Consider the following 25,986-nt stretch of genomic DNA (forward strand, 5'->3'; position numbering starts at 1 on the left):
AGCATAATGGTACTTAATGACATACATATCAAATAGTGTCTGCCCAGAATTTTGCCAAATCACGGGCATTAGGTGTCGCAGCCATCAAGTCCTCTATTGTGCAACTTAAAGGACATTTATTACAGTTCATGAAATGGGCTGTGGTTTGGTCTTCACCACATTCACATTGTCTGGATGTGCCAGGAAAGCTCCACTTTACCATATTGATTCTTGATCTACCAACCCCAGTGCGAAGCCTGTTCAACAATTTCCACATAGACCAGTGTTCCTCGTGTCCTGGAGGGAGATGTTCAATTGGTAACATCCAACCAGCAAGTTGAGGATTTCTAGTTCTCCATAATCTCAACCTTGTGGATTGAGCAGATTCGTTTAAATCTTCGGTTGTATTCAGGAAACTCCTCTTAAACCTCAATCTTCGGTGGGCAGGTTCATATCCATTCAATGGGTGTGCACATGAGGCGAGTGCTTTAGTTCTCTCATTCATGGATGCAACTTCTCTTCTTATATCTGGTGGGGCAATTCCAGCCAAGCAGTATATTCTATCTCGTGGAGTTGGTCTCAAGCAGCCAGTAATGAGTCGACATGTTTCATTTAGAGAAATGTCAACTTGTTTAGCATGACCTGATCTGTACCAAACAGGGCAAGCGTATTCTGCAGCGGAGTAACACAGAGCCAGTGCTGTAGTTTTCAACATCTTTGGATGTGTACCCCAATTGGTTCCAGACAACTTGCGAAGGATGTTGTTTCTAGCAGACACTTTCTGCTTGATGTTCATGCAGTGTTGTTTGTAGATGAGAGCACGATCCAATGTTACGCCTAGATATTTAGGTGTTGACGCCTGTCTGTTCTTTAAATGGAAGGCACACACCTGAGTTTTAGATGGGTTAGGCTTCAATTGGTTTCCTCTGTAGTAGTAGGATAGTTCAGAAAGAACCTCTGATAACTTTTCTTCTACAACCTCAAAGCAGTTTGCTTGAGTAGCAATAGCTTGATCATCCACATATATGAAGCTTCTGGTGCCAACTGGAAGAGGTTGGTCATTCGTTTAGATATTAAAGAGCATAGGGGCGAGAACACTGCCTTGTGGCAAACCATTCTTTTGTTTCCTCCATCGACTTTTCTTATCCTGAAATTCAACGAAGAACCTACGATTTTGGAGAAGACTGCAAATTACTTGAGTCATCTTGTAATCTTTTGTCATGTTGTATAATTTGTGCAACAGTATACGATGATTAACTGTATCATATGCAACAGATAAGTCGATAAAAGCCACCCCTGTGATTTTATGATTTTCATATCCATCTTGTGTGAGATGGAGGACCTGTGAAGTACAACTTTTTCCTTTACGGAATCCTGCTTGCTCTGGGATAAGAAGTGGTTCAATGATCACAGTAAGTCTTTCCAGGATCATCTGTTCTAGGATCTTGTACAGATAACAACAGTGAGATAGGTCTATAATTTTTCGGATCATTTGGGTCTTTTCCTGGTTTGAGAATTGCGATTACTCTGGCTTTCCACCACACACGTGGTAACTTGCAGGTGTTTATACAGTTGTTGTACAGTTGTATTAACCATTGTTTAGCAACAGGTCCAAATTGCTTAATTTGCTCAACACCTATTTCATCTAGGCCGGCAGCCTTACCATTCTCACACTGATTTATTGCTCTGCTCAGCTCAGATAAAGTAAAAGGTTTAGTGAGTGTATCTGTCTCCTGTTCATAATCCCTCTCAATTCCTTTATTCCGAAGCCGACATGGATTTGATGGTTGTCCATTTCGTAGAAGTTGATGTGCTATTTGGTTTGCTGTGACACTGGAATGTGTTGAAGTTTTATTAGGATCATTGCTGAGTCGTCTAAGTAATCGCCAAGCTTTTTGACTACTTCTACCCATTAAAAATTAAATAATTGAAGTTCAACCAATTCAATACATAAAAGAAAGAAATGTAGTAATTACATTCTTATTTAAATGGGACCGGTTTCGACCCTAGTCCAGGTCATCGTCAGCTGTTAAAACAAGTAGGCGAAATCACACAATGTTTATGAATATTGGAGAAATGGGTCAGATAAAAGAAAGAAATGTAGTAATTACATTCTTATTTAAATGGGACCGGTTTCGACCCTAGTCCAGGTCATCGTCAGCCGTTAAAACAAGTAGTGTTGTGACTTTGTGCCTGACAGAGTGTGAATCTGACCCATTTCTCCAATATTCATAAACATTGTGTGATTTCGCCTACTTGTTTTAACGGCTGACGATGACCTGGAGTAGGGTCGAAACCGGTCCCATTTAAATAAGAATGTAATTACTACATTTCTTTCTTTTATGTATTGAATTGGTTGAACTTCAATTATTTAATTTTTAATGTTAATAATTTCAATACGGAACAATGAAATTTTTATCTTTAAATACTTCTACCCATGTCAATCTCTTCCATCAACCTTAACCACTGTGCCCGTTTTACTTCAGAAATAGAAGAAAATACTTGTTGTCCCAATGTGATGGTGTCATTGCTGAAAGGGTTTTCTTCAAAGAGTTTATGATACTCTGTTAGGAGGGCAGAGGTTTTTTGAGTTAGACCTTGTATGTAGTTTGTTCTACATCCTCTAGGGATTGTAGCTCTTGAACACTCCCTGATGATATTATTAAACTGTTCATATGCTTCTGGAATTGGATTGAGTGGTTTGATCTTCTCGTCCAGTAAGTTGGTGAATCTTTCCCAGTTAGCTTTCTTAAAATTATATCTCCTTTTAAAGTAGACCTCTTGAGGTCTAATGTCAGCTACCAGTTGACACATTATTGGGCGATGCTGTGTATTCGGAATAGGAGCACATACAGATTTAACGCACTGATGTGCTATCTTTTTGCTCACAAATATTAAGTCTGGATTATAACCCCGCTTCCATCTACCACTGTTAAAAGAAGGGAGCTTGCTATCATGGATAAGAGACAGATGGTGTTCCTCAGCCAATTCTAAAACATTCTCACCACTCTTGTCTTGTTCGTAGCCCCAAATACTGCTGTTGAAGTCGCCAATGAAGAAAGATACCTTCCAATCATTGAGACTGTTAGGTGGCATGAATAAGAATGTTACATTAGGAGGTTTATAGATGGAAACTATAACCGAATTGCTCAAATCCACTGCGATCAATTCTATATCATTTTCTTCTGTAACTGATGTGGAGAGTATCTGGAGATCTGGCTTGATGAAGACTGCACTACCACATCGTCCATGCAGTCTCTCTGCTGCCAATTTCATACCTGGTATTCTAGGACGTGGTTGTGTACATCCCTGTGAGTTTCTTGTACACATATTACATCACAGTTTGTTGTTTGGTAAAGTTCTTGTAAGAGCTGTTGTTTACAAGTTGACATACCTTCTATGTTTATAGATATGGTCATTTTTGGTTCTGAAAAGAACCTTTCCCGACTTATGAATGTCATTATATAATAGTTATGTTACTTCTGGATTGGAAAGATCAGCCGGTGTTAACACCTCACCATTGCCCAGGGAACGCCCGAATGTAAATCATCACTCTTCGGGGAGGTTCTTTCCATGTGTATGGAAGTTTGTTGGCAGCTACCGAAATCAGCGACACCCAAAAGAAAAGTAGGTGCATACTGGCATCAAAACTATGAAGTGTGGCAAAACCTCCTATTAATGAAAAATGTTTGTCAGTTTTCGAGTGTAGCTCAAGTTTGTGAGGTGGAGGACATTGCAGGATTAAGACAGCAGTGAAGAAAAGAGGGAAATTCCATAATTTACTTTTTGAATTTTTTTTTGTGTGTATTATCTTATTTGGACCTATGAACATGGAAAAAAAACCTGTTTTGGAATTGTGTGTGTGTGTGTGTGTGTGTGTGTGTGTGTGTGTGTGTGTGCATGCGCATGCGCGCGCGCGCGCGTGTGTGTGTAAAATTATCATGCAGCTGTGAGTTTTAATATTTTAGATTATCTAACTTGTGTAACAGTGTGTACCTACACGTGCCGTTTTAGCGGCGTATTTCCTGTTGTGTAAAAGACTCTTCTGGATCAGCAAGAAAGAAGAGACATCTGATTGGTGAAAATAAGATAAAATATAATGGTGAATGTGAAAGTTGAGGGTAAATTCTGTATCCTGATTGGTTACTTTGGTGGTTGCACCATTTCCGGTTTTTTGATCTCATCTCCTTCGTAGTAGTGAGGTAGTCTCTACGTCTTCGACTTTTGACCATCCTATAGAGCGGACACAGTTCTGCATCGGTCCTGTCATGGGTAACCAGTCTCAGAGTAAGCGATATTTCTTCTTTTATTTCGGACATTAACTTCATTTAAATGTAATTATTTCTTTTCTTGCACAGGTGTTTATCCTCGAGATTCAATTTCACCACTAATATTGTCGAAATGACTTTTCCTTTTGTTTTTGGTCCCTTTTCTTTTTCTTTTTATTAACCTTGTAACTAACATGTAATTTAACTTTTCCTCGGGTTTGTCTCTCATCGTTCTGTATCTCTTAACAGACGCACGTAAAATCTATGCTCTTTACTGGAAGTGTTTTAGGTACTGATGCAAGTTCTCTGTATTAAGATTTTGTTTCTTTCCTTTTTTCCTAATTTGTGTAGATTGGGATTAGTCCTCATTAAAATCATCAGGAATTTGTTTAGTATAGTGTACATAACTGGAGGCGCTATCAACACATTTCCTATGACAAATCTTTGGGTTTTTGTTTATCTTTTATTATTTTGTTTTGTTTACTTTAAATAAACATACACAAGGAAAATTACCATCTACGATTTCTTCGTTCTCAAGGGATACAATATTTACCTTGCAGGGTTCCCATGCCGCTTTCCACATCCATTTTGTAGTTGTCATGTTATCCAACCTGTTGTTTACATTTTATAGTACATTGCTTCGGTAGAACCTAGAGTTTGTTTTACTGTTTTTACTGTGTTCATAAATTCATAAACTTACTATTATTTGATGCTCATTGTGTAAGCAGCCGTTAATGGTTACAATAATAATAATAATAATAATAATAATAATAATAATAATAATAATAATAATAATAATAATAATTGTTATTCGTTCATATCGGCCTACTAAGGACCACGTTATTTCAGCTGTCTTCACTGGGCTTTGATCTTTGCCCAGTGCTCCTTCATTCGTTTCCAGTATTGCTCTTTTCTTTCTACCGTCCACGTCTTTCCCGTCTTCAACTTTAGATTTTCTTGAAAACCCTGGTGGTCTTTTAGTTTCTTCCTGAGTGGGTTGCGGTCTTGTATATCTTCATACGTGATCCCCATCTCCTGTAGGTCCCTTTCCACCTCCTTGAACCAAGTTGGCTGGGTCGTCTTATCTTTGAAATAGGTGAAGATCTGGTTTGATAATCGTGTGGGTTTCAGTCTTAGCAAGTGGACATAAAATGCAATTCTCCTTCTCCACATGACATCAGAGATCTTCTGGACATGAGTATACAGCTCATAGTTATGCCGATGTCTATATTCATCTTTGTCTTTAATTGGGCCAAGAATTTTCCTTAAGATCTTTCTCTCTTTAATTTCCAATTTTTCCATCAGGCCTTTCTTGTTCATAGCAAGGCATTCCGCTGCATACAGAGTCTCTGGTCTTACGATAGCGCAGTAATGTCTGAGTTTTGCGTTCAAGGATATGGACTTTTTGTTGTAAACGTCTTTGGTCAGTTGATAAGCCATTTCCATTTTATTCATGTGTGACGCGAAAGCTTCTTTTTCATCGATGTTTGGTTCTATCCACTCGCCAAGATATTTAAACTTATCTGTCCATTTGATTGCCCCCTGGTTTACTTTTAGCTCTCTTGGTGCTGGCTTGATGTTAGTTATGAATTGCGTTTTCTCCAATGATATCTGGAGGCCTGCTTTTTCCGCCTGTGTCTTGAGGTGATTAATTTGTTTTGTAGCCACCTCCAAAGAATCAGAGAAAATTGCTAGATCATCTGCAAAAGCTAAGCAATCAATTGAAAGGTTCATGTTCTTGTAACCCAATCTCACACCATTTTGGAGCCCATCGTTGTTAATTTCATTGCGCCACTCACGGATGATTTTTTCAAGGATGCAATTGAAGAGCAGGGGTGAGAGCCCATCTCCCTACCTAACTCCTGTCTTTATCTTGAAAGAGTCTGAAATTTCTTCTCTGAACTTAACTCTGGAGATTGTGTTAGTTAGGGTCTGTTCGATGATTGCCCTAGTTTTGTTATCCAAGCCAAATTCTTTTAGGACTTGAATAAGCGTGATTCTATCAATAGAGTCATAGGCCTTCTTGAAGTCGATTATTATTATTATTATTATTATTATTATTATTATTATTATTATTATTATTATTATTATTTACCATTTGGTGTGCTAGTCTTCGCTACTGTATGACAGACAAGTCATTCAAGTCAGCTGTTGATGATATAAGTTTTTTCAGAAAGGTATTGTAAAAGTACTACCTCCCTAATAGCTTTCTTCCAGAACAAGAGTTATAACCATTCCTCTTATAAACTATTGGAAAGGAAATATCGGACAGGCTCTCTTAGCACATTTGCGGGCCTTAACAAAACACAGTCAGGCAGCATAATGGGTAGAGGTGTGGAAGGTACTTGAAGGGACTGTCATTAAGGAATTTCCAGATACCAATTGCTAGAAAGATAGAGTAGAAAAAGTGATAACTTAAACCTCAGTTCATGTGTGGTTGTCATTCAGAAGACAAAATTTGTTCACGTTCAGTGTTTGTCAGTTACAAATATGGCTGATGAGCCGATGCGAGGAAAAGTTGGTGAAAGTTTCGGATTTAAACTAAATGACTGTGGCAAGGTGACAGACAGAAAAACAGTGTTTTTGTAACAAATGCAGAAAATCATTCAGTTGTACTGGAAGTACCAGTCTTTAATATCATATTAAAAATATTCATCTTTTCCAAAGTCGAATAGTTCATCTTCTCAGCCAGCGTTGGAGCATTATGCAAGTTAGTAGGTCGGTGAACATTGTCTCTGATCGTAGCCTTGAAGAAGTTTTACGGGAAACTCTCAATTCTCACACTTTACCATCTTCCCTCTAGAAACAAGATAACAAAAATGAAATTTATGACGCAGAAAGATCAAAACAATTAGATGAACTGAAGCAAGCAGAATTTGTTAGTCTCACGGGAGATTTTTGATCTTCCATATCTAACCGTACCTACTTGGGGGTTACAGCTCACTGGATTGATTCAAATTGGGAATAGTTATTGTAATTCAATATTACGGGTTAAACATGTTACAGAAAACCACAATGCTGTTACCTGGACATAAGAGTTTGAAGGTGTAGTTTGTTAATGGGGGTTGGAAGATGAAGTGGACGCTGTTTGAACTGACAATGCAAGAAATATCGTTCTAGGAGTTTAAAGAGAAAAGTACGACAATTTTCAGCATGCAGCACACATTCTATAATTAAGTTTACATAAAGCTATCAAGGATGCTGTTATCGAAACATCACTTTCAAAGTGTACGAAAATAGTGCGACATTTTAAACACAGCCCTTATCTAGAAAATCAACTTGATGAAAATCTTGAAGAACAAGGCTTTGATATGTGTAAACTAAAACAGGACATAGTTACTCAATGGAATAACACATATTTCATGTTCGAGAACCTTATGAAAGTTACAAGGGGTATTACAGACATCATGTCGACTTACCCTCAGACCTCTAACAACAACCGAAAGGGAGGCGATAGAAAAAATGTGTCTTAAGCCATGTTTACAAATATCAGACCTCCTTGGTGGTAGCAAATATGTGACAGGTAGTCTTGTACTGCCTGCAGTAACACACTTGAAATTATCTTTACGTTGCTACGATGTTGATCCTGGTACATAGCTGGATTTAACCCACATGTGCCCACTGTCGACATTTGTCGATGTTAATATCTGAATATTGTCGATCTTATGACGGTAAACCGGAAGAATATTTTTGAGGTGTATCGTTTACAGTTCATTGTTTGACACTTAATGCACAGCATGAAAAAAAAAAAAAACCACTCGATTTCGCGCCTTACTGCGTCGCTGCGTATGAAATAGCATTCCGTATACACTCAAGAGGATGACATCTGTTGCGGTGAGTAATATTTTCTTATAATATTGTTACAGTTGAAAGTAAGATCGGACTGTTGTGTTAAACGTAATAACGAAACGTGCCTTTAACACATTTTGAATTCATTTATGGCTGAGCACAAAACTTCCACGTCGACATATGTCGACAGTGGGTGCGAATGGGATTGCCTCAGTAGTGATATAGAATTTTCATGTCTTCTTCTCAGATTGACTGTCGAGCAGATCCTAAGCATCCTGGAGGAATCACAAGACATCCTAGATGCTAATATATACATAGAACCACGTGAAAATGCTTTCCATAGTGACGGAAATAACAATGATGATGAGTCATATGGAAATATAAACAGACACTCTGGTAATCAACTCCGGGCTGGTGCTGAATTAGTGTGTACAAAAATAAGTGAACTTTAGCGTTTGACCGCAAAGGGCAAAGAGGAAAATTTAGACCCTCTCGGCTTCACACGGTACATCGTTAGGGTATACATCCAATCTTGTGTCGCTACACATCCTAACGCAGGAAGACCGAGTACGATAGTATCTTCACGCGTATTGCCAGAAGTGCGTTTCGATGGGGTATCCCACTATCTCAAAACAAGAGAGAAACAAGTGTGGTGCACTCAATGTGGTAAATCTGCCAGTAAACAGTGAAAAAATGTAACGTTGGCTGCCACGTCCTTTGCTTCGAAGCATTTCACGCACGCTTAACCAGACTGGATGACGAAAAGCAGAATGTAACCTCAAAACGCAGACTAAATTGTTTTGAAGTTCTACACGTAGTTTTCATTTTTTTACTATTTTCAGATTGATCATACTTGCTGAAACTTTGGTATTGTGTGTGTAACAAGTACTACAAACATTCAAATATTGTCCTTTTGTTTTGGAACAGTGTGCATTCTAAATTGAGACAAAACTGTACCTCAATTATGTTTGAATCACATATTTTGTATTATTTTGTGCTTATTCAACAGTTGTGTGACTAATATTTACTAAGTGATTAATTATTATATTGATATGAGCTCAAAATGCAACGAAAAGTTTATTTATTGAGTATGTCTTTTACCCTACCCGTCTATGCTCACTGTCGACAAATGTTGACAGGGTAAATCTCCGCGAAATTTTGTTATTGTAACTTAAAATCATCATAACCTTTTCATTTAGGTTATAAACAACTGTACTTACGAAATATATCGCAATATTCGACAGAAAAATAATTTGGGCAGATATGGGTTAAAATGACTCTTATTGATGATTTAATGGCTAGTATAAATGATTGGTGTAATTTGAAGACATACAAGGAAGCTACTGCTCTCGATTATACATTTAATTATCTCAGATGTATTGGAAAAAAGTACCGGAATCTGTGTGGTAAAGAATTTTCGAGAGAGGCATGCAAGGAGTATAAGTTCCTGCAAAACTATGCAACAAAAAGAGGAAAGTGAATTATGAAATCAACAAAAACAAACAGGATTCTGCTCATTTCATTTCAGTTTCGAGTTCGGCACCACCTGTGATGGAGAGTCGCTGCTGAAACAAGGAGATTACTTCACAGACCCTCTACAGTGGTGGAAAATACATTCAGTCCAGCTTCCACATCACAGTTTCAAATTTTTAATCACTAATTCATCAGTATTGAAATGCATTAAAAATATTAACTTAAATGATTCTTAATTTTCTTATTACTTGCATGCCATCAATACAATTAAAATGTAAATATATGTATTCTCGTTTATAGCATATTGATTTATGAAAATATATTATGCAATGTGTGTTTCTCGATCTTATACTGTGTGAACCAGATTAAAATTTGATTAACCAATTAAAGGCATTCGGTGAACCGATAAACATTTTAAATTGATTGGCAGCTCTAATTATTATTATTATTATTATTATTATTATTATTATTATTATTATTATTATTATTATTATTATTATTACATCATCAACACTATGTGGCAGCACAAGCAGCTTTCCATAGTTCACTTGTCTTGGGCTACTCTTCAGAGATGTATAGGAGTGATAGGAGTGACAAATGGAATTCCTCACAACTTTATCGATGTACTGCAACCTCTGTCTGCCTCAAGCATTCCTCCCCTCCGCAGCTTTTTCAGCTCCATAGCCCAATCCGCACATCTCTTCTCTTGCAAATTAGGTTCCATAAGCATGGCAGAGCCAATTCAATCCTCAAGCAGAACCTCTTTGTTCGCCACTTGTTTCACCCAGATAATTCTGCACATCCTCTGAAAACACCACATTCAAAGCCGCAATCCTTTCCCTCTCAGCTTCCCTGAGTGTCCAGTTCACATTTCCATATAACAGCACACTCCAGACAAAGGTTTTCAACAAATTTATTTTGAGGTGCTTGTCTATGCTGCTTGGGTAAAGAGACGACAGCTCTTATTAAAGGCATTCATAACTGAAAGCAGATGTGGAGGGAAGAGGAGGGAATTGGGAGTCAGCGGTGGAAGAGAAGGAAAACTCGTTTAACACATTAACGACGGGTGCCGAACGGAGGCGGCTACCCCATTCAGACTGGATAGTTCAAGCTTCCAAGAAAGAAATTACACTGCTGTACTCAAACCACTGTAACTCGAAATGTATTCAAGATATAGACCTCAAACTTGGAACATGAACTCACTAAGTTGCTCTGTAGTGTGTACGTTGTGATATTTTTCAGAGCAGTACCGTTTGTGGCTCCATTCAATAATCTTTCTAAGCACAGTGTAGTATGAATGTCATATTTGTGCCATTCGTATACTCACTGTTTTCAAGTATGCAACAGCTCTTTACGGCTACTCCCTGTTTAGTGTTAGCCGTTAATCATTAGAAATAAGTAATTCAGTGTCACTCGGTACCTATTATAACCGGTCTGTACATAATTAATCACAATTATCGGTAGCCGTCGGCAACTGAACACGCCGCGCCATGTTGACATCAACACCAGTGCTCCAGGCAATAGCTCTACATATCGGACATTATTTTGTTACATATATGAAGGTTTAAAGGAAAAAAGATGCAGCAATAATTTATATTCCAAGACTACACCATTTGGAACTTATAATCTCACCAGCAATTTCATCAACAATCAAGAAAATACAAGGTGCATAAAAGCGAGAATTCTTATGTAGCCCGTCACCTACTGTCAACTGGAAACTACGAGAATTCTCAGTGCTCATCATCCATGTGGTACATCAGTTAATGAATATGCATATAAATGTTGAAATAGTTAATTGTCATATAGGGCACATTGCCATGGGCGCGCCATCTTGTACAGCGATTCTCGACGCGTAAGAATACCCATGTATATATGAAGTTTCCATGGCTACTACGATCGCACAATAAAGAAATACATCAACACTAAAACCTACGATCCCTCTACTCCATGACATGATTGAAAGTAGTTAAAATTATAGCCAGCAGACAGCACAAGATACAAACAATACCCTTGCGTAAAAACGGAGATCTCCGGGGCCCGTCGTCAACCGCTGGCCACAGAACTATGGAGATCTCCAGGGCTGGTCGTCAATGTGTTAACACCACCCTACCCAACACGCTGGAGGGTTTTGATGATGATGATGATGATGATGACACTTGCAGCCAGAAAACGATCAAAATAGAAGCACTGCAGTTCTATCAAACAAAAATGGAATTTTCCCCATTACCACTTTCTTCATAGGTACAGAAATTTTGTTGAATAGTTTAAAATGTACATTTTCAATATACATAATATAGGACAAAGTAGGCTAGCACATAGATCTGTTGGATATCTAAATAATACCTACATATTTACAGCCCAGCAAGTCAAGTTATTCAGGTTGTTTAACTCCTCCAATTTCCCATAAGATTCTTATTCCCCTAGCAGTAAAAGAAGGACCTAACTTCTCTCAACAGTTTTGGAAAAATAAAATGGATTTAGAAATAAATACTAACGTTGAATGGTAACATATAAACATATATATGAAGAGTCTTTCCTCTATGGCAAAACGCAGGGTGGTGGCTGGGGCGATGATGAAGATATAAGCCAAGAAACATGATCTAATATGCTACCACTGATTGTTAATTACAGTTTATCAAAGTTGAGGAAGAAAACGCATTGTGTAGCGATATGACTGCAGATTGCTGTACAAAAAGTTATCATACAAACCCACAATTCACACTTGCATTTAAATTGCATAAGTTATGAGTGTTACTAAGGACAGACAGTTGCTCTAGCACCATCAGATGCAGGTCTGTCTTAGGAGCATACAGTTGTAATAAAGAGAGTGTGGTGAAATTAACTATACATCCTGGCTTTGTTTTCTTCCTTATCACCTCCTTGATTTTTGCCATGGAGGAAAGACCCACTCTGTATATAGGCAAGTGAATGTATCTCAAGATTGAAAAATTAATCTTGAAATTTTGTTGAAAAACAAAGTCACCACAAATAAGAATGCAGTTCTTAGATTTTAACATATTTACCTGAAGAACTGGCTCTGGAACTCCTATTAAATAAGGCATTGGTGCCAATAAGTAATCAATCAAAGCAATGGGCAATACTGGTATAAATATATGCTGCCAGTTCATTGGATAGATGATTGCATTCGCTGACTGCACACATGCACTAAGCCGAGAGAGTTTCTTGGATGTAAAAATAATTCGACGTTCATACAGCATTGATGCAAAAACAGTCATCATATTCTGAACATCCACAGCACTGTAGTACTCGGTGAGATTCCGCTAAAACAAACAAATTTATTTTAAAATAATATTCAAAAGAACATTGATAACATAGTGAATAAACAAAATATGTTTGTAAATCCACCTTGATATTTACCAAGATGTGAAGATGAAGAGAGAATTCAAAGTGTAATTTTATCTTCAAATTTGCTGTCCCTCTAAATTCAGTAAACGTGAAGAAGAGAATAGAAATTCCTACTCAGTAATGTTTCTGAAGCATTCTCACTACAGCATCGTCAAAATATATTTCCTGAGGTACACTCATTTGCAAAACAAAACAAAAAAATTGTGCACCAGGAACAAATCACCCAAGTACAATAAAGGTTGTCACACGGTATCGCCATGGGCTGACATCTTTAATGCCAGTTGCTTGTGTGCCAGAAGTGTGACTAGAGATCATACATGCCGCTCCCTCATTCAAAGATATAAGACTACTAAATAAGGCTAGTAGCATTGTGAGCCACAGAGTTACAGTGAGTGAACAAGCAGCATGCCCTGACAGCAAATTCGACTCAACAGCTATACAAGTTTGAGAGAAGCTGCATCATGGAACTAAGAGACATGCTGGACGTTTTGGCATACTGCTCACCGCTTCAAATGTTCTGACTACACTGAGTGTAGATCTTGGACACAGAGGGAACTTGAAGGTACACACGAGTCAAGAAGGCTTGAGTTGATCCTGGTGGACCACCAGCAGGGAGGATGTAACACTCCATGCACCATCCAGCTGTACTATAGCCAGGTGCCTAGCAAAGCAGCGTCACCGCAGAGTCCCTTACGATGCCTGCCATTATGATGCGAGTACTGCCGAGCAATTTGAACTTCTGCCAGGAATGGGCAACATGGCAGCTCGAGGACTGGTGATGAATGGTGTTCAGCAAACAATCATGGTTGCAAATGACGACCGAATTAGAGTCAGGAGATGTCCTGAGCAGCGCAGTGATCCACACGTCATTGTAGAGCTGCACACTGCCCCAATAAGAGTTGTCGTGGTAGGGTGCATTTCCTACAATTCCAGTCTCCAGCTAGTGGTGATTGAAGGAACCCTGATAGCACAGCAATGCATCCAAGAAATTCAGCAACCATGCGTGCTTCCCTTCCTGGCGCAGCTTGACCTTACTTTCCAGGAGGATAACGCCCAGCCTCCCGCAGAACAGGTATCTCCAGTCTGCCTTCAAGTAGTCAACATGCTTCCTTGGCGGAAAAGATCTCCAGATCTCTCGCCCATTGAGAATGTTTGGGACCAGTTTGGATGGTAGCTTCGGCACATTTGGAGCAGTGGCAGGATCTTCTTCAGGAGAACATCGAATGTCCGTATGGCTTCATACCCAGCCATATTGCCACCTGTGCCCATGCAATGGGTGTCCAACACTATACTACGTGCATCCTGAAAGTGTTTTCCACCCCCACCAATAAATACTTAGCATGGTACAGTATTTTGATGTTTTTCTTAACCTACCATGTCCTGTGTCTGTACGCACTTATTGTGCACCTGCGATGTTTTCTTCATGGGGCAAAAATTTTTCCTTCTTTTTGGCTAATGAGTTTACATCCTGACTTCTCTACTGTCAAATATTGCATTTACTTGCAAATCAGATTTATTTTCTTTTAGTTATACAGCCATAAAAAGTAAGGTGGGTCCAATATGTTATAACATTCCATTTTGTAGGGTGAAGATATGTCTTTTAGGCCAACATAGCAGTAAATGGTGAACACGTAACTTTTAGGCCTGCATACGCCATCTACTTGTGCAATAGATGCCACTGCATATCGTATTAACTTGCATATCAGCTGCACCCCTAATTTTTTGACCGAATATCTGCATAAATGTTTGCGCCGATTAAGAGGCGTACATCCAATTCATGGACTTGTCGCAAGAATGTTAACAAATGGAAAGAGCCAATGCCACGCACAGTCTGAACTAAACCATATGGAGCTTGTTATACTGAGAGTCAACTCAAGACCTAAGTGGTCCCTTTGATGTTAGTCAGACTTCTGGTCGGTGAAAAGGCTTCCGCAGCACCAAATAGTTCCCTAGGTTTGTTACTTGTTCCTGAAGTCAGGAGCTTTCTTCAGTTTGGTTAGATATTCTGGTGAACTGACTTGACCAATTAAAATTTTTTGCCCTGTAAAACTATGGAAAATATATCACAGGTTGTATGTTATCCGGGTTCGTTACCAACTCCTATATTTCATACATAGATGGTTATGAATAGTTATTGTTCTCATTGGTGTATGTAGCAAAATAATAATAATTTAATATGATATTGATATCTTATTGCACTGTGTATTTAGTAAGCTTTGTTCGAGGTCATTCCATTGCTGATAAATTCGCATAATATGTGCGACGATGAAGATGGATTCAAGAAAACTGTTGGCAATACTGGCTACAAGAGGCAGCATGTTCAGTATTCATAATGGCTGCCAGCTGTGAGCAACATGTGTGTGATGCTGTGACGTTTCAGTCCCCTGTGAAATATTTTAAAGCTAACAAAAGTGGAGAAAAATTAAGTAGGAAACTAAACCAAATTGTTTTAAGCGTTTACAGTAGCCTACAAGATTAGAATCCGCTGTTGACTGTGGAAGACGTTAAAAAGACCGCGCAGCTGACCGGCGTTTCTGTGTACAGTGTTTACGCCGCTCGCTTGGAATTTAAACTCCACGGAAAATCCAAGTCTCTAGCAAAAGGTCGATGTGTCAGCTCAGTTCAAAATATGCACTCGCCGTTAATAAAACAGGAAGGGCCTTAACACAGTATAAGAATAGAATCCCTGGCATATTCGATAATAATAATAATAATAATAATAATAATAATGATAATAAAACATTGTACTTAACTTTATATTCGTAACCGCCCTCTACCTGCAGAAATGTTGTCAAGAGGGGATCACGAGTTCATTTTTACCTTCCGAATGACGAGACTACAATATTTACAACATTCCTGGAACCATTGTATTTTGCAATCCCACTCACGGGTTTTTCAGCTTTTTAAACTATTAGAAACTGCCACTGACAGTCGTTGCACGAGAGCGGAATCGTATACTTATGTTGTAAGTTTCCATGTGCCTCACACAAATTGCATTATGAAATAAAAATAAACCTTGCTTCTCTTGCTTCGGTATTCGTCAGTAATCTGTATGTTTTACATGGTCAATAAAGGAATAAATAGGTATGGTACGTAATCAAAGTACAGCTGTGTTAAAGGAAGAGATTTCTTTTGATGCTTCACTATTTCAGAATGAAGTACTTGTCAGATAGACGCACGGCGTTAATGATAAGCTGGTTGTGGCGGAGATGGAGACGGGAAGGGGGAACAGGGGACGTGCTCACATGCGGAAGGATACGTTTCCTAAGCTCTTGAGTTGAATTTCAGTTTAGTAAATATCTGTCATGGGGGAAGTTGACTTGAAATTAACAATTCTCGCGCGAACGGTTGACACTAACCTATGTCAAGTGATATGGGATAATGCTACTTTAAAATCATTCTTGGCAAATTCACCTAGCAGCAGCACATTTCCTCCTGCCATGCTGTAGACCATTTGCATGTCCATCATTTCTCCCCATGTAAAGCGCTCCATGTTTCCAGCTATGACACCGTCCCAACACTGGCTGGGCCTGGCACAAGCAGGTAGAGACCTTGTGCAGGCTATGACTCATCACAGCCTGTGGCTGTTTAGGGGCGCAAACGAGTGGCAATAGTAAACTGCCCCAGAAACCACTCTGAATCTAGGCAACCACATTGGCACTCGTGTCTAGGGCTGTGTCTGTCTGGAGGGTGCATCCTTTGACTTCATGTGCACCTCTGGGGAATTACTTGCACATCCCTGGAAGACCATCTATGTTTTGCAGACCAATGTTTCCCTGTCCAGGACATTTGCTTGGGTTTCTGCATCCAGTGTATGTATTCTGAAAATAGTTCACTTTTTTCTTACTGCTGGATAGTGAAAAATAGTTTGACACTTAATATTCTAAGCAACTCTTTTCTAAATAAATTAATTGTATAAAGTACACTACAGTAATCTAATATACATGTACAAAGGTTGATCAAATATAAACGGGATTTTTGTTCTTGAACATCAACAGTTCGTAGGACTGGTCCCGCGCTTCTGCTATGCTTAGATGGGACCGTTATGAGTGAGGAGAGCATGCTCTTAGGTATTTCCCGTCGTTTCATCAGTAATGCTCACGATATCGGAGCAAATGGTGCACCCTTCTGCTGTGCAATGCATAATTATAAAATTTCTCGCTCATAAAGAAGTTAGCTCGAGCTAACAAGAGACCAGAGCTGATCAACACCATCAAGTGCCGTAAACTACAATATTTTGGACACATCATGAGGAATAAGCTGCTTCAACTTATCCTGCAAGGGAAAATAGAAGGAAAAAGATCTCCTGGGCGAAGAAGAATTTCCTGGCTCGACAACCTTAAAAGCTGGTTCAACAAAACATCTGCAGAACTGTTCCGAATTTCAATGAATAAAGCCCGAATAGCCATGCTGATCGCCAACGTCCGAGGCAGACAGGCACGCTAAGAAGAAGATAAAGAAGTTACAGTGGCAGAAATTTGCCAGAGGTCAACTGCACAGTTTGGTGATCAAACACTGTCAAGGACGTGCATGTTTGCCTGGCATAAAAAGTTCAAGGAAGGACAAGAATGTGTGGAAAATCACCAACACGATCGCCATCCTCGGACCAGCATTACAAACAAAAACATTTGTGCATTTAAAGACATTATTGATGACGATCGACGGGCAACAGTATCAGAAATTGCAGAATAAGTCAGAATCAGTTATGGGAGCTGTCAAGCAATCATCACAAACAGCCTACAGTTCCATAAAGTGTGTTCCAGAGAGGTCCCTTGTCTTTTGACCGAAAATATTGTACCACTAAAATATAGCCTGAATTCACTATTTAATTTATAATCGCACGAGTTATGTGTCAGGGCAGTTCCAGGTAAACTAGGACTTGGTATAGGAGGAAGGGTCCTATCTACAAGAAAACTTGAAATTTCTTTTAAAGAATGAAGTTTATTCAAATAAATGCATGTTGAATTTCATATCACCTTGGTGTCAATTTTCGTCGTCTTCAACATCGCCTATCAGGTAACCCGTACTCCCAGGTCACCATGCTGGACTGGAGTGGAACTTGTTCTGCAGGCCTCGTTCATCACCATGGAATGGAGCTGGAACACCCAGGTTGGTCCGACATGGGATCAAACTCGTACCTCTGAAGTTTTGGACAGTCTCTGACGTTCTCCGACGATCTTGCGGGATAATCACTCGTTCTATTACTCACACAAGTGTCCACAATTGCACAGTCCAATGACACACTTATTTGACACCAATGTTTGATTTAATATTAACATAATATGCAGTCTATCTTCATTAGTCCCTTGTAGATAGAATTTAAATGAAGATGCGGATAGCATCGAATTTTAAAAAGATATAAATCACACTTCGTGAACATAAGCTTTAGAAGTTACTAAACTGAAGACTGTTCACATATTCTGCACAGTTCGTGGTTGCTTTCCACTGAAATATGGTCACACTTGACACTAGAATAAATATACGACTGCACAAGAGTTTATAATAAATTATTACTTGTCGCCGGTGGTAAGAAGTTCATAACGTGGATGGAATTATTTCATTCTTGTCATGCTAAAAGACTTTTGTGAAATCGTCCTTAAGAAAAAAACTAAGGAACTCTCAGACATTTTCGAAGAAGTCAAGTAAATATTTGTGGCTTTTTTTTTTTTTTCGGTTGTGTATTTATGTAAATTTTTGGTAAAACCGCCATCGCAAGAATTAAGACACCTGCAAAGAAGTTGATGAAATATTTGTTTTATTTGTTGTGAATTTAAAAATAGTAATAAGAATTTTCAGGACTCACAGGAGAGAAAGTTGATTATATTTATTTAATCATTATGAGTGTTGGAAGAAATTATATTTTGGTATTGGAGATCTCCAGTAGTGTGATTGCTGTAACCCACCTTTTGCATCATCCTGTATTTGCCACGTGGAGGCTTCGATCATGAAATCGCTGAGTTTTGCAATCAAAACCTCTAGAATATGTTGACCATATAAGGTGCCGTTATTTTATTGGTTAAAACAAAAATCATTTTTATTGGTGAAAATTTTGGATTGAATTGTAGGTAGCTTCCCTGATTGGCTGTTTGAGTGTTTCTCAATTTCCGGCCTTTGGCTCCTCGGTAGGAGCAGGCCTCTGGTCTGCATCTTTGGTTTTTGTATGTCTTCACGGTTGGATGCACCTTGAAGGCGGTCTGCTCAGCAGCTCCAGTCACCTCGGGGTAAGCATGTTTTCTTTTCTCGAATGTTAAATTAATATGAAAATTTATTTGTTTCGGAGTTTACATTAAACACTGCTTTTCGCCGTTTTGTTTTGTAATGCCTTAGTTCGTCAGCTAGGCATATCCTTTGTTTTGGAGGCAATTCCCTTTTATTAACGTTTTGTGTAATGTAAAATTTGATTTTCCATCCGGGCTGCTTCCCGTAGTGCAGTGCCAATTTAGTGTCAGCCTGTGGAGCTATGCGTGTCTCGCTGATGCGTATTAGGAGAGGACAGCAACTCTAAAGGCCTCTGCGTTACATTTCAAATTCCGTTGTTATTTTCTTTGTAACCTAATGGTGATAATCTGTAAACTCCTCTTCTATTTGCCTTGTAAAATGGTTGTAATTATGTTTATATTCCCTGTTAAATTTTCCTTGTGAATTTCATTGTCAAAACTATGCTCACCTTCCTTAAAAGTAGTTAAAACATTTTATCGCAATTTTGATTTTCTGAAGAACCATCGACAGAAATCTTGTGTTTCGTTTTATCTTGTTTCTTTGTTAATCGTGTTATCCTTTTAATTGCTGTAAATTTAACTGGTTAGTAAACCAGACTGAAGGGTAAATGCTCTCATGTTTTTTTCCCTACAACGTCACGTAAGATCACGTCCTCTGTAGGGTTTCCAGTCCGCTTTCCTATATCCTTTCTCTAGATGTCATGTTGGTAATCCTGCGTATCTTTGTTTCTAGCCATGTATATGTTGTTGAAATTTGAAATGTCTTTCATGGTGTGCCATCGGCTGACGTATGTTCCTTCAGGTTTTTTATTTTGGATTATTACATTATTACTTTGTTGATATGTGCAAATATTATGTGACCCAGCCATAAGGGGGTGGGGGTGACGACATCTGGTAGCAGAGCGTGGTTGTAGAAGAGACGCAAAAGCGGTAACCCTTAACTAACCTAAAAAATAACCTGGTATCATCTCCTAACGTAATTTCTTGTAAACATGTCTCGTGTGGTCCCTATCCCTTTCCATTTGAGGAAGGAGGAATTAGTTTACGAACTGAATTCGACAGGAAGGGTTAGAGATGACGCGAGCTTGTTAAAGCAATTGCTTAATGTACCAGTATCCGTCCCCGGTTTATCAACAGACGAAGTTAGCGCATCTCTGACAACTGTTAGAGATAAACTTACCAAATTCGAAGCTATTCTTTTGTCCTTTTGTTCCTCTAAACCATCTAATGCCCAGTTAACACATGTGAAAGCCCAAGCGCAGCATTAAGTGGACAGGATTTAAGACCTGTTAGTTCTTAATTTATCTGCAAACGAGCGACAGGAGTGTGAATTGTTGTTATCACAATTTTCCGGTATTTTCAATAAAATAGTAGGGTTGCTAGAAGGCTATGCATTGCCTAGCTCAAGTTCTGTAGTTAATGTGTCTTCTCCATCTGAAACTTGTGAAGTGACACTATCTCTGTATCAATTGCTTCACAAATTAGTACTGTGGTAACTTGTGATAGTGATAATGGGTGATATGAATAAAAATGAGATGTAACTCGGAGACAAGTCTCGAAGGAGGATCGAGACAGAAGTCACTTGCGAGACGGAACTCGTCATGTATATGAATAAAGTTTGTTTCTCGCTAACGAGACTTGTCTCCTTCCACTTGAGACGAGTCTCACACACTGGTTCTGGTATCTGTCAGCTGACGAGTGAATTAACAATCAGAGAGCTACGAAGAGTGGTTTTGTTGGAACAGATGAAAGTGTTAGATTTAAAAGCGAAAAAGATTGAAAAGCGACAGTGTGTTCTCGAAAAAACAGAAGAACTCATTTCAGTGCAAAAACAGATTTTGCAACTGCAAATGGAGAACATTTTACATGAAAGGGAGAAAAGAGCAGAACAAACAAGTACAACTGAAATGGAACACCCACCGATATTTTTTTCATTTAGAATAGTTCTTGACAGACTTTTCTTCTTCTTCAGTTATGTTTCACTTGGGAGCCTATTCTACCTATCAATATTCAGTAATCACTAGTTCTTATTTCAATTCTTTCTAGGCTTACATAAACGTAGTGGCTCGTACACTTAGTATACTTGAACCCCAACTTGGGAACGACTGATTTAAGGTTTCTTTTCTTGTAAGTTTCCTTCAAAATATTGTGTAAGAAGTTACATTGTATTTATCATCACATTTAGGATCCATATACAAGTGCATAATTTTCTGCGGTCATTGAAAGTCATTCAAACACTTTTTAAACACGCTTTGTACTTCATTCTTCACGAATATGAGGAGTTTATTGATCATACCTGTGCATAGCTAGGGGTGTTTCTGCATATAATGTGCTTTTTCTACAATTCGTTTTACGTCGCACCGACATAGATAGGTTTTATGGCGACGATGGGACAGGTTTAGGAGTGGGATGGAAGCGACCGTGGCCTTAAGGTACAGTCCCAGCATTTGCCTGGTGTGAAAATGGGAAACCACGGAAAACTATATTCAGGGCTCCCGACAGTGGGGCTTGAACCCACTACATCCCGGATGTAAGCTCACAGCAGCGCACCCCTAACCACACGGCCAACTCACCCGGTATATAATATACAACCAATACCTATATACTGTTGCATAAACTGTCTAAATTTCAAACTTTCAAAACATAGAAATAATACAAAATGCTATCCATATTCATTAACGAATATAACTAACAAGGGAGTTGTTTGATTTGGACCGGACAAATTGCAATGAAACTTAGTAACATGCTGAGCTAAGACATCCGGAACTCAATGGTGATAACCGTTCTGCCGTGAAATAACATTTTCGTACCGGTATTTATTGACAGTAAATTTTTGCTCCAGTTGTACATGGAACGTGGTGTGTAGATGGCAGCGAAACATGGTAGGATGGTCAATTAAGACATCAGAAAATCGCTGCATGATTGACGTTGTTATATAGGTTACCCGCAGTGTTACAAAATGAATCACTCTCAACAAGAATCCGAAAGTTTAAGGCTATTTATAGCATGCAAGTTTATAAACAAATGACGAGGATTTCATAGTACATATTTTAGCTTCAATTGTAAACGACAAAGAAGTATTAAAAGCCTAATATTTTGAAATATTCATATCCTGTGCATGTTAGTAAAATGGGTTTGACGAGCAAGACGTTCTGTTCATGTTGTCAAAATCTAATTTTCACTCTATAGCGCACTGTTTAATGTAACTTTAAAATAGAACTATCAGTGCATTTCTACAGTGCATATAGCTGCAAACCACCCAGCTGTTCTTTAGCAATTAATTATAACAATGTCGTTGATTTTATGACAAAGTGAATATTAGCAATAAATTTTAAGACAGGTAGATTGACAATTCATGGAAGTTTCATCAAAATCTGTCTGATCCAAACCAAATGCTTCCCTCTTAGTATTCGGCGCATGTGAGATTTTGGTCCGATGGTTGAGAAAGAGCAGCACTCATAGAGGCAGCAAACCACTGGCCGAATAACGTCATTATGAAAATCTGTTAAATGTTGTGAAACCAGTTACAGCATATTTTTCTCAAGGGCACGAGCCACCGGTTGAAACTTTTAAATAAACTTAGAAACAGTGCAATCACAAAAGGCATGGGCAGGGAATTTTACGGCACTTAAACATAAATGGGATAGCTTACACCAGGACCAAAGATACTCGCACATTCGTTCAATACCATTTGGCCAACATGTGATAGAGCGATAATTTTCAGACTTGAAAAAATATCCTTCCAGATATCAAAATGTGAATAATAATAATAATAATAATAATAATAATAATAATAATAATAATAATAGATAATAATTTCGTGTGGCTATTTCTAGCCTGGTACAGCCCTTGTAAGGCAGTCCCTCCGACGAGGATGGGTGTCGTCTGCCGTGTTATTGTAGTGGAGGATAGTGTTGTGTGTGAGTTGCAGGAATGTTGGGGATTTAAGGTTAAAACCTCTGACCCGACGGCGAATCGAACCCGGGGGCCCCCTGAACCGAAAAGTACCACGCTGACCATTCAGCTAAGGAGCAGGACAAAGTGAATAATGAAAGCCTTGAATAATTGTAGGTCATATCTTAAACATAGCTATGTTTTGTTTCGGCCTTTTCCGTGATTGTGAATTAATTTCATTTATAAAATGTTAGTCGTATTTTGTGAATAGAAAAAATGTTAACGTACAGAAAAAAATCACAAATGTAGAATATATTAAGAATAATTAAATTAATTTAATAATTACTAAGAAAATTATCAGAATTGTATGTTGCACGGTTTTGCATATTTCTGGTTTGATTTTGAACATCTTAGACTTTATGATGCATGTAAATCCTATCGCAAATGGCTATCATCGTCATCATCTTGATCATTATTGTTATATGAATATCTCGTGTATTGGCTCCAGAAAATGTGCTAACCATTCCACATTTTCTTTCCGGTAACGGTAGAGATCTTTATAATCATGTTCAAGAGAATTTCTTCGTGCTTTATAAATTTTTCTTCTCCGTTGTAAAACCATCATAACCTCTGCCATCACGTTTTCAGCCTGATTCTATCAGCTTGAGTCACCTTCTGGGCTGTCTCAAGAAATTCTGAGACTAGTCTCCATTCAGAGAGACTAAACTCCAGTTTATTCATATACATTTGGAGATGTGTCTCCGGGAGAATCCGCTAACGAGCTGTGTCTCAAGGAGCAAAGGTCACTGCTGAGACATCGCTTTTTTATTCATATACATTTGAGACATGTCTTACTATTTATGAGACAAGAGATACGTTTCCGGTTTATTCATATCACCCAATGTTCCCCTGCAATCTTCTCCTGTTATATTTATAAGTGCTTCTCTGCCCATGAGTAATGCCAGTGATGGTTCTTTTACACAAGTTGGTATGTCTATCATTCCTATGGGAACTATTAATTCAACTGTATCTTTGTCTCAACCTTCTGTAGTAACACAATCTGTTTCTCTTCCAACAATGCAAAGTTATCCCCGCGTACCAAGTGTCATCTGTATCAAACACTTCGGTTGTTTCTCAATTGAATGGAGATTCTAAGTTCCCATGGAGGGAATTAGATATTTTTCCACCAATAGAGCATATCAAAAATCAGATCAAAACTGAGATGTATGGCTTTTCAGGCGTTTGCTCTATTAACCAGTGTTTCGTCTTAGGTCTGACACTAGACTCTTCAGAGTGGGATGTGTCAGACCCTACCCACTGACGCTGGGTGTATGCAGGTGAACTTATCAGAAGCCTATTTAAGAGGCACAGTCTGATAACTGCATACAGACCTAATACAGCAAACGCCTGAAAAGCCATACATCTAATTTTTGATCTGATTTTTTATATGCTCTATTGGTGGAAAAATTTCCCTTCATGGGAACTTAGAATTAGAGCTGGAAACGGTAGGAGCGGGGCGGAGCAGTTGTTTTCGCTCGTCCTCCGGAGACCTCCGGTAGTCCTCCGATTGAATTCACTGGCGGAAAATTCAAATGCTTTAATGAGGGCAATGTTGTAACGGTGATCTTAGGAGGGATTACAATTTAGATTTCAGTACTAATTCCACAGATGCACGTGTTCCCCTACGTTTGCCATTCAAATGCTGTAGTCGTTTCAAGATTGCCGCATTATTTGTTACGCTATGAATAACAGATTTTGATCCGCTGACATTCAGTTTGCAATAGGTGCAGGTAGATTGATTTTTTTTTTTTTGCTAGGGGCTTTACGTCGCACCGACACAGATAGGTCTTATGGCGACGATGGGATGGGAAAGACCTAGGAGATGGAAGGAAGCGGCCGTGGCCTTAATTAAGGTACAGCCCCAGCATTTGCCTGGTGTGAAAATGGGAAACCACGGAAAACCATTTTCAGGGCTGCCGATAGTGGGATTCGAACCTACTATCTCCCGGATGCAAGCTCACAGCCGCGCGCCTCTACGCGCACGGCCAACTCGCCCGGTCAGGTAGATTGAATATTGGCATATATTATAACGCTGCAAATGCATTTAAATATTATTAAAAAATTTAAGTAATAATTATTTACATTGCATATAAAATGTATTATGTATGATGCTCTTACATTAATTATACTCGTAGCTCATTTATTACGGAAGAGTACGTCCGGCTCCATGGCTAAATGGTTAGCGTGCTGGCCTTTGGTCACAGGGGTCCCAGGTTCGATTCCCAGCAGGGTCGGGAATGTTAACCTTAATTGGTTAATTTCGCTGGCACTGGAGCTGGGTGTATTTGTCGTCTTCATCATCATTTCATCCTCATCTCAATGTGCAGGTCGCCTACAGGAGTCAAATCAAAAGAACTGCATCTGGTGAGCCGAATTTGTCCTCGGACACTCCCGGCACTAAAAGCCATACACCATTTCAATTTTTACTGAAGAGTACGAACTGATTGGAACTGGTTATATGCTGTACCGGGCTGAGTAGTTCAGACAGTAGAGCGCTGGCCTTCTGAGCTCAAGCTTACGGTTTCAATTCTGACTTTGCTCAGCAGTACTTGAAGCTGGTCACATACAAGAGTCTCATGTCGGCAGGTGTACCGGCACATGAAAGAACTCCTGTGGGACAAAATGCCGGCACCTTAACGTCGCAGCAAACCACAGAAGTGGTTATGGGAGTACAATAATAATAATCTTTCTATCAATTTACCCTCCGGTGGTGGGTGTTCCCTCGGACGCAGAGAGAGATCCCACCTATACCGCCTCAAGGACAGTGTCCTGGAGCGTGAGACTTTGGGTCGGGGATATTTTTTTGTTTCGTTTTACGTCGAATCGACACAGGTAGGTCTTATGGTGATGATGGGATAGGGAAGGCCTGGGAGTGGGAAGGAAGCGGCCGTGGCCTTCAGTTAGGTACTACCCTGGCATTTACCTGGATGAGAAGTGGG

General features: G+C 39.0%; 1 protein-coding gene across 3 annotated transcripts in view; it reads right to left on the reverse strand.

Moving 5' to 3' along the window:
- Positions 1-25,986, reverse strand: part of LOC136873760 (DENN domain-containing protein 1A) — a 257,596-nt gene that overhangs the window by 141,733 nt on the left and 89,877 nt on the right. For all 3 annotated transcript variants that reach the window (XM_067146947.2, XM_067146948.2, XM_067146946.2), the window contains exon 6: positions 12,533-12,790. In XM_067146947.2, coding sequence (XP_067003048.2) covers positions 12,533-12,790 — 258 coding nt within the window. The remainder of the gene's footprint in view (positions 1-12,532; positions 12,791-25,986) is intronic.

The sequence above is a fragment of the Anabrus simplex genome, chromosome 5 (assembly GCF_040414725.1).
Source record: "Anabrus simplex isolate iqAnaSimp1 chromosome 5, ASM4041472v1, whole genome shotgun sequence".
In the NCBI taxonomy this organism is placed as follows: domain Eukaryota; kingdom Metazoa; phylum Arthropoda; class Insecta; order Orthoptera; family Tettigoniidae; genus Anabrus; species Anabrus simplex.